The sequence below is a fragment of the Lepidothrix coronata genome, unplaced genomic scaffold, assembly GCF_001604755.1.
Source record: "Lepidothrix coronata isolate B3197 unplaced genomic scaffold, Lepidothrix_coronata-1.0 Scaffold345, whole genome shotgun sequence".
In the NCBI taxonomy this organism is placed as follows: Eukaryota; Metazoa; Chordata; class Aves; order Passeriformes; family Pipridae; genus Lepidothrix; species Lepidothrix coronata.
The window spans coordinates 209,539-218,413 of NW_016690525.1; the positions used below are offsets into that span (position 1 = coordinate 209,539).

The following is an 8,875-nucleotide window of genomic DNA, read 5'->3' on the forward strand; positions in this document are numbered from 1 at the left end:
CCGTGTTACCACGCCGCGCCGCAGAGTCGGGGCGCTGGGGCGTGAGTAACGGGCGCCGGCGGATGCCGGTCACGGGGCTGCTGGCGGCCACCGGCCCCTGTGTCACCGCAGCGGGCAGAGAGCCACCGCGGGGCCTGGCACCGCAGCGAGCCACCGAGCCGGGGTCGGGCTGGAACGGAGCCCGACGGGGGTGGGGATGGACCCCGGCGAGGGGGGAGATGGACCCCGGCGAGGGTGGGGATGGACTCGGCGAGGGTGGAGATGGACCCCGGCGAGGGTGGGGATGGACTCGGCGAGGGTGGAGATGGAGTCCGGCGAGGGTGGGGATGGACTCGGCGAGGGTGGAGATGGACCCCGGCGAGGGTGGGGATGGACTCGGCGAGGGTGGAGATGGAGTCCGGGAGAATTGGGATGGGATGGACCCCGGGAGAGTCGTGGCGCCCGGCAGCCGCAGCGGTGCCGCAGGCCCAGCGGGGGGATCCAGGGCCGTGTCTGCTCCCGCAGAGCCGGGGCTGCTGCGAGGTTGATTTATGGTGAGAACCGTCCGAGCCCGGGACACCCGCCGGCACCGGGACCCACGCCAGTGCCGGGACCCCCGCCGGCCCCGGCCTCATTAAGAGCCGGTCTCTGGCCGCGGTGCCCTCCGCAAACAGCCGCGGCTTTGTTCCGCTGGACACGGGGAGCCCTGCGGCCTCGCCAGACCCCGGCACTGGCACCGGCACCGGTGCTGGCACCGGGAGGGCAGTGCCGGGCCCTTGGCCAGGAGCCGCTGCCCGCCCCAGATTTGGGGGGCTGCTCCCCGCCGGGCTGCCCGAGTGCGCCGTGGGCCGGAGGGGTGAGGGGCACGGGGCGTGCACTGGACTGCGGGGGGGGTGCCCCCAGGGCCGCGTGCCGGCAGCCGATGCCCCCCTGCCCCCCCCGAGGTGCGACGCCGGCGGGACGCGGAGCTGCGGGGCCGGTGCGGGGGGCTGGCGGCGCGGAGCGGAGGGCGAGGGGCTCCTCCCCGGTGAGTGCAGAGGGGTGCCGGCGCCCTGCCCGGCGCGGGGCAGCGGCGGGATGCTGGCGATGGCCCCGCTGTCACATCGCGTTGGATCACGGCGGGCGGCGGGCGCTGACGCGGCACTTCCCGGTGGGAGCCGCCGGCGCGGCCGTGACCCCGTTGCGGGCTGGGGGTGCGGGGCCATGGCTGGGGGGGATGCACTCCTGCTGCCCACCATCGCTCCCCCAACACTCCCCCCATCTCTGCCCCCGAACACTCCCACATCTCTGCCCCATCTCATCCCTCTATCACTCCTCCCATCACTCACCCCATCTCTGCCCCTCATCACTCCTTCCATCACTGCCCCATCTCTGTTCCCCATCATTTCCCCAACACTCTCCTATTGCTGCACCATCTCTGCCCACCCATCTCTGCCCCCTCTTGCTGCCCCCTTGCTCCCCCCATCTATTCCCACCCTGCTGGGGTTCTGGGGTACCGTGGGGCTGGGGGGTGCTCTGTGGTGCCAGACATGCTTGTGGGGGTTCAGGCAGGTGACTGATGCTCTTCTGGAGGATTCCTTTTGGGGGGTGGGCACCCCAGTGTCCCTGGTGCCCCTGGCCCCTGCACCAGCTGTACCAGGGGTGCCCGGTGTTGGGGGCCCTCAGCAACGGGGGGCCTTTTCCCCCACCTTCCTTTGGCCCCCAAGATCAGGGGATGGGGAAGTTGCACAAGTCCTTGTGCCCCCACCCCGTGATGCCAGCGCGGTTGCATCACTCATCTGTGGGTTTGGGGTCCCCGTGGCCTGCCAGCTCTGGGGTGAGCCATGCCCGGGTCACTGCTCCCCACCAGTAAATCCCAGTGCACCCCATTGCCACTCCTAGTAGTGCCATCGGCAGGGAGAGAGGTGCCGGGGATGGTGTTCCCAAGGACCACAGCATCCCCCTTCCCCCCATGCCAGAGGGCTCCTGCAGCCCTGTGGGACACTGTCCCTGTGCCCCAGCCTCAGTGTGCTGGGTCAGGGGAGCCCTGGGGGGGTTCCTCCCCTTTTGGGGGCTGTGGGGCTGAGATCTCCCTGGCATGGGGCAGCCTCCAACAGGGGGGATCCCTGGCACCTCAGTTCGTCCCAGAGTCCCTCCTGCTCCATGGTGTGAGTGCCGGCACTCACTCCCACCCCGCCCCTCACACGGAGCCTGGGTGTGCCCCTGGGGGGTCCCCGATGCCCGGTCTCTTCCCACGACGGTGCTTGGGGGTCCCACTGCTGTGCTAGAGGCCGTGACAGTTGCCACTGAGAGGGTGTTGGGCAGCTGTCCTTGCCGGGGGGGCTCAGAGGGTGGCTGTGGGGGGCAGCTGCCTCGTCCTCACCTGCCACCCGGAGGGTGTGGTGGGGCACAGCTATGCCACTACCACAGATGTGTCACTGCTGGGGGATATGGGGGCGACGTGGGGTCCCCCTGGGGCTGCTTCGCCGGTATAAACAGGGGCAGGAGCAGAGCAAACATCGACGTGGCAGGATGTGGCCTCCCAGCCCTGCCTGTGCCCCTGCCTATACACCTGACCGTCCCCCTGCCCGACCCCTGCCTGCTGCTCTGCCTGCTGCTCTGCCTGCTGCTCTGCCTGCAGCCCGGCGGTGCGCGATGCTCGGGCGGGGCGTGGGCGCCACGTCCCCGGCTCAGGGCTCTCCCCCGGGCTTAGGGCTCTCCCCCGGGCTCAGGGATCCTCCGGGCTCAGGGTGCCCCCTCCTAAGTTCAGAGACCCCTCCCGGCTCAGGGTCTCCCCCCGAGCTGAGGGCTGCCCCCAGCCTCAGGGTCCCCCTCCCGGGCTCAGGGTCACCCCCGGCTCGGGGTCTCCCCGGGAGCTCCGTGGGGCCGGTCCCGGGGCGGAGGCGGGGCGGGAGCCGCGGGGGTTCCCACGCAGGAACCGGCCGGGTGGGTCGGGGCAGGGGGGGAGAAGTGGGGGCGGGTCCGGCCGTGCCCCCCCCGGGCGGAAGCCGGGGCCGGGGAGGGGCCGGTGGTGAGTCAGGGCTGGGCCTGGGGCCCCCCCGGCCCCCCCGAACGGGGGTGGAGCTGCCGCCGTTCCGACCGTGCCGGCAGCCAGCACCGCGCCGTGCCGGATCGCGCCAGGACGTGCCGGGCCATACTGAGCTGTACTGGACCGTACCGGGCTGTACCAGGCCATACCGAGCCGAACTGGACCATATTGGGCTGGGCTGGACCGTACCAAGCTGTATTGGACTGTACTGGACCATACTGGGCTGGGCTGGGCTGGGCCGTACTGAGCTGTGCTGGGCCATACTGGACTGTACTGAACCGTACTGGGCTGTACCACACGGAGCTGCACCGGACCATACTGAGCAGCGGTGAGGCGTAACTGAGCCCTGTACCCTGTGCCCTGTGCGGTGCCCTCTGCTTTGCCACCCGCACCATGGTGGCAGGGATGCTGATGCCGCTGGAGCGGCTCCGCTCCATCCTGGAGCTGCTGTTCCGTGAGGGCGTTCTGGTGGGAGAGCGGGACGGGTGCCCCCGGCGCACCCACCCACAGCTGCCCGGCGTGGCCAACGTGGAGGTTCGTCGCGCCATGGCCTCGCTGCACTCCCGCGGCCTCGTGCGCCAAACGGCCGCCTGGCGACACCTCTACTGGTACCTGACCGACGCTGGCATCGCCCACCTGCGCCAGTACCTGCGCCTGCCGCCCGACGTTGTCCCGCGCTCCCTGCAGCGCGTCCCGCGCCCCGCCGCCCCACGCCCCGACACCCGCCGTGCCACCACCGGCACCGGCACCCACCGGGTACGTCCCACCGGCGGCGACCGGCTCTACCGCAGGAAGGACGAGGGCGAGCGGCACGTGGAGCCCGTCACCGTCGCTGCAGGGCGGGGGGTGTCCCAGCTGCCCCCGCAGCCCAGCCCGGCCGCAGGTACCGACCAGAGCCCTGGGGTGCTCCCTGTGCTCTCGTGGGTGGGGGCACCTGAGCCCCTCTGCTCCCAGGGGTGGCTGCAGCCCCCTGAGCCCCCCGGTGCCTGACCAAAGATGGGGTGGGGGACACCTGCAATCCCCTCGCTGCCTGGGGAGGGAGGAGGGTGCTGGGGGGCTCCTCGCTGTGCCTCCCTGAGCTCACGGGGACCCTGTGGGCTGGAGCGGTCCCTGGGCGCTGGGGGGACCAGGGTGCAGTGAGGTGGCTCCCCGGGGTCCCCAAGAGGCTGGTGGGGTGCTAGGGACCCTGAGTGCTGCAGGAGTGTCACTGCTGCCGTCCTCCCGGGCTCCCCATGGTGGGGAGGGGAGAGTGTCATGGGGAACCTGAGCTGTGGGAGGCCGTGCTGTGAAGGAGCCGTGCTGTGAAGGAGCCGTGCTGTGAGGGGCCGTGCGTGGGGACTCTGCGCCTCCAAGGCCCCCGCTGTGCCCAGGGTGGGTCGGACAGACGGCGGCAGCTGGGGCGGGCAGGGCTGGTGGGGAGGGGGCTGCGACTGCGAAGGTGTCCCCAACACCGCCTCCCCCGCGACACGCGATCCCGACACACGATCGGCGGCAGCTGGACCCGGCGGGGGTGCGGGGCGTCCGGTGTCCCACCTCCCCCGGGCGGGGCAGCTGCGGCGGCGCCCCGAGGCGGTGGTGAGGGCCCCCCCGCACCCCTCCGGGCTGTGAGTCAGCCCGTGGCCGTGGGCAGCCGCCGCCGGTCCAAGTTTCCAGCCCAGAGGCGCCGAGCCCGGTCCCTGCCAGCGCCGTGAGTCACCGGCCGGCGGGGGGGCCGGGCCCGCCGCGGTGCTGCCCCGTGGGTGCGGGTCCTGCGCGGGCAGTACCCACGTCCCGCGGGGACAGAGGAGTTCCCCCGAGCTCTGTCCCGTGGGTCGCACCCCGCGCCGGGCTCCGAGGCTGCGGTCGCTGCCCGACCCCCGCGTGGGGCGCGATCCCGGAGCCCCGGCCGTCCCGTCCAGTCCCGCCGTGCCAGCTGATCCGGATCCGGGTTTTCTCTCCGCCCGACGAGGCGCTGCCGGAAAATCCGGCCTGGATTACCGGCTGGCGGGGACGGGGTCGCGGCGGCGGGGGGCTGCGGGGTCCCCGCGGGGCGGAGCGGATGCCGGTGCCCCTCCAGCACCCCCTTTTTCTCCCCGGTCCGGAGAGCCGGCCTCCTTCGGCGGCGGGGCCGTGCCGGGGCCCTCGGTCCCGGTGTCACGACGCCTCCCGAGGTGGCGGTAGCGTGACCCCCCCACCGGTGCTGGGGGGTCCGGGGGTCCCGAGGTGCCACCGCGGCCGCCCCGTCCCGCCCCCACCCGTGTCATGTTCTAACTCGGGCTCGGTGACGGGCCCCGGTTATTTATATCGGCGCCCGCTCCCTGCCCGCCCCCCCCCGCCCCCACCGCCACCGGCGGAGCCGCGCTGTGCCCTCGCTCCGCGCTCCGCACCTGCCCGCACCCTGCTCGCACCTGCCCGCACCCTGCCTTGTCCATGAAGGTCGTACCGGGTGGGTGAGACCGGGGGGGCTGCGGAAAGGACAGGGACAGGGGGGCTGGCGCCGCCGGGGCGCTTGTCCCGGGATATAAAAAGCCGGGATGGGGGGAACACGACGCGGGGGGGGACACGGCAGGGGGGGAACACGGGGGGGCCGTGCCGGTGCGGCGGGCAGGAGGCGTCTCCGCGCCGCGGCCCGGGAGGGGTTAAGGCGGAGCGGGCGCTGCCCCGGGGGGGCGGGCGCTGGTCCGTCCCTGCCCCGCCGAGCCCGGCCGGTTCCGAGCCCGTCCCGTGTCCCGCATGGAGGACACCGGGTCCCTGTTCCCGTCGCTGGTGGCGGCGGGACACGCAGCATCCCTCGCCCTGGTCTGGTACTGGCGGCGGCGGCGGGACGAGCCGGGGGACACCGGTGAGTTCGACTCCCCTCGGTCCTCCCTCGGCCCCCCCGGCTCCGCTCGGCTCGGCCCCTCGCCCCGCCCACTCGCCGTGGGGAGGGGGGGAGCGGCACGACACCTGCAGCCCCGCTGCTTCCTGAGTGGGTGGGGGTCCCGAGGGGCTTTAGGGGGGACTCACCGCCCGTGCGGGGAGGGACGAGGGGAGAGACCTGCTGCCCTGGGTTCTGGGGAGCTTCACCTGCCGTGGGGGAACATCCCGGTGGGGGGGCGGGATGCAGCACCAGGTGGTACCCAGGAGTGACTCAGCATTGATGGAGTGTGACACCCCCCCCTCCCCGACACCATTAGGAGTGGGGATCCCGGCAGCAGCCCCTCGGCGCGGGGGTGGCTGCCCAAACCCTTCCCCAGCATCCCCATCCCGAAGTGTGAAGGTGCCAAATATTTTTGGGGACAGGGATCTGGTGACAGGGGGGCCCGGGAAGGGCCGAGTGGGTGCTGGTGTCTGGGGGTTCCATGAGACCCCCCCCCACCCTCCGCCGGCGCGGACTCGGCCACCTGCATCCATCCCTGCTGCCGGGGCGCTGCCGGCGGCCGCGGCCCCCCCTCGCGGCACTTTCCAGGGCGTTGGCTGCGGTTTCCGTCGATCTGCGTGCGGCACCGGGCACTGTCACGCGGCCGCCGCCGTGCCGGGACGGCCCCGCTCCCGCAGCCGCCGCGCTGCGAAACCACTGCCGGGCCCGTGGCCGGTGGGAGCCGCGGAGGCCGCGGCCGCTGCCCGTGCCGGTACCAGATAAGGCGGGCAGGGCACCTTGGCCGGGCTGGAGCCCTGGCTGCCCCTGCCGGGGGGGCCGCTGTCCCTGGCGCCGGCCCAGTCCGAAGGGCACCCCCAAGGTCGCACCTGCCGGGGCCCATCATCCCTTCGCGCCGCAACCCTCCCGAGCTGGGGAATCCGGGAGGCTCCGGCAGCACCGGCCGCTCTCGGCGGTGCTGGGGTCTGCACCTCCGCAATCGCTCGGGGGGGTTTCCGCCGGTGGTCTCCGTGCTGGGCTGTGCCTCGCCGGGGCAGTGGGGTTGTTTCTGAGCGCTGCTCCTGGAACCCGCGGGGGGGTCGGGGTGGGGACTGCCGGGTGACAACAAGGGGCTGCCCAGTGCCCGCGGGAGGCTGATCGGTGCTCACGAGAGGTTGCCTGATGCCTGCGGGGGGGCTGCCCAGTACCCGCGGGGGGCTGCCCCGGGCAATGAGGGGCTGTACCAACTGCTCTCGGTGGCAGTTTCGGCAGTGTCAGGGCAGGTGTTTTCAAGGGGCACCACGGCCCAGCCAGGGCTCCTGCCTGTGTCTCTATCCCCGTGCCTGGGGGGCTGGGGGGCAAAAGGCTGGGGGGGGAGCGGGGAAGCCGCGGCAGAGCTTGGCGGGCTGGTGGCGGCGCCGGCTGGTTTTGGCAGCAGGATGCCGCTGTTTGTTTGGCCCCGCTCCGGTTTCCAAGGCTGCCAGAGACGTGGCGGCAGTGGGCGGAGGGGGGCCCCAGAGGTTTGGGAACCCCCCTGTCCCCCCCCTTTCCGCTCCACTCAGCTTTTCCACCGCGCTGGCGGCTCCGGCTGTGCCAGGCCGGGAGGATCGGATGCTGCTGCTGGCCGCAGCCATGACTCACCGGCCTCGAGGGGCCGTGGCTGGCAACCACGGGCATCCCCGGCACGGTTCCCCCAGCACGGTCCCCCCGGCACCGCCTCTGGCCTCCATGAGGAGGCTCTTCCCGCCACTGTCCCATGTCCTCCATGGTGGAGCCGTGGGAAGCGTGTCAGAGCCATGGGAAGCCTGCTGGAGCCGTGGGAAGCGTGTCGGAGCCGTGGCAGTGTGCGGGAAGCGTGGCGGGCGTGGCACGCACATCCCGCGGGACACGTGTCCCGTTCCAGGCGGTGTTCCCCGCTCCCCGGGCGCTATCGCTCCGGCTCGGCCCTCCCCCCGCTGCCCCCAGCTCCTTATCTCTGCGGCACAGATGGGACACGGCCACTGCCGTGGGGCTGAGCCGTGGGTCGGCACCGTGCCATGCCGTGCTCTGCCGTGCCCAGCCCCCACACCTCGGCCTTGCTGCTGGCCTGGCTCATCCTGGCTGGCTTTTGCCGTGCTGGGTTTTGACATAAGACCCCCGAGACCCCCTAAGATCCTCCTGAGAACTCTGTGCTCCCTCTGGCAGGGATGTGCCCAGCTCCAGGAGCCCCCCAGCACTCCGGGTGATAACGGGTTGCAGCCGACTCTGAACCACTTGGGTGTCTCCCTGACCAGGGTTCCTGTGCCATGGCGTGCCTGTGCTGTGCCATGCCCGTGCCAAGCCTGTGCCCGTGCCAGGTGGCCGGAGCCCCTCCGGCTTTGTCCCGGCTGCCTGCTGCGCTCTGCCCGCGGCCGGGCTGGCTCGGGGGCTCCCAGCGCAGCGGCCGTGGGTGGGCTCCACGCTGCCTGGGAACAGGAGGAGCCGGGCTGGCGGAGGCCGTGGGCTGTGTGAGTCACTGGCCGCGGCTCAGGCCGCGCTCCGGGCACGGATCCCGCCGCGCTCCCACCAGACGCGGCCGGACGCCGAGCAGGGCGGGGGGCGCCGGGGCCGGGACGCGCGATGGGCTTCGCGCTCTGCTGCGGGTGCTGCTGCGGGCCAGGAGCAGGTGACCTGCGGGCCGGGGGGTCGGAGGGGGGTGTTTCCGCCCTGGCGTCCCCCAGAACCCCCTTCCCCGTCGCAGGCTCCTTCCTGGCACAGCTCGGTCCGGCCCTGTGTGTGCCTGGGGTCTCCTCTGGCCTCGGGGCGGGGATGGTGGGACGCGGCGTGGGGCGCACGGGATCCCTGCAGCTCGGGGGTCCTCGGTGCCGTGGGGACCCACCGGAAAACACACTGAGGGCTCCCCTCGGCGCGGGGACCCTTTGTGGGACCTACGGGGAGAGGAAGACGGAAGGGATGGGTGCTGAAGTGAGGCTTGGGTGCGGGGGGGCACGAGCTGCCCCCACCCCGGAGCTCTGTGTGTGGGTAAGGGGTCGGGATGTGGGTGCTGGAGATGTCGGGGTGCCCCGTGGCTGCAG

General features: G+C 72.7%; 2 protein-coding genes across 2 annotated transcripts in view; one reads left to right on the top strand and one right to left on the bottom strand.

Moving 5' to 3' along the window:
- Positions 1–5: 5 nt before the first annotated feature.
- On the bottom strand, positions 6–1,184 carry LOC108509215 (skin secretory protein xP2-like). The gene has a single exon (XM_017838546.1). The coding sequence runs from the start codon at positions 1,182–1,184 to the stop codon at positions 6–8; it is 1,179 nt and encodes a 392-aa protein (XP_017694035.1).
- Positions 1,185–3,374: 2,190 nt separating this feature from the next.
- The window catches only part of PLEC (plectin), a 43,436-nt gene continuing 37,935 nt past the window's right edge, over positions 3,375–8,875 (top strand). The window contains exon 1 of the mRNA XM_017838547.1: positions 3,375–3,890. Coding sequence (XP_017694036.1) covers positions 3,401–3,890 — 490 coding nt within the window. The 5' untranslated portion in view covers positions 3,375–3,400. The remainder of the gene's footprint in view (positions 3,891–8,875) is intronic.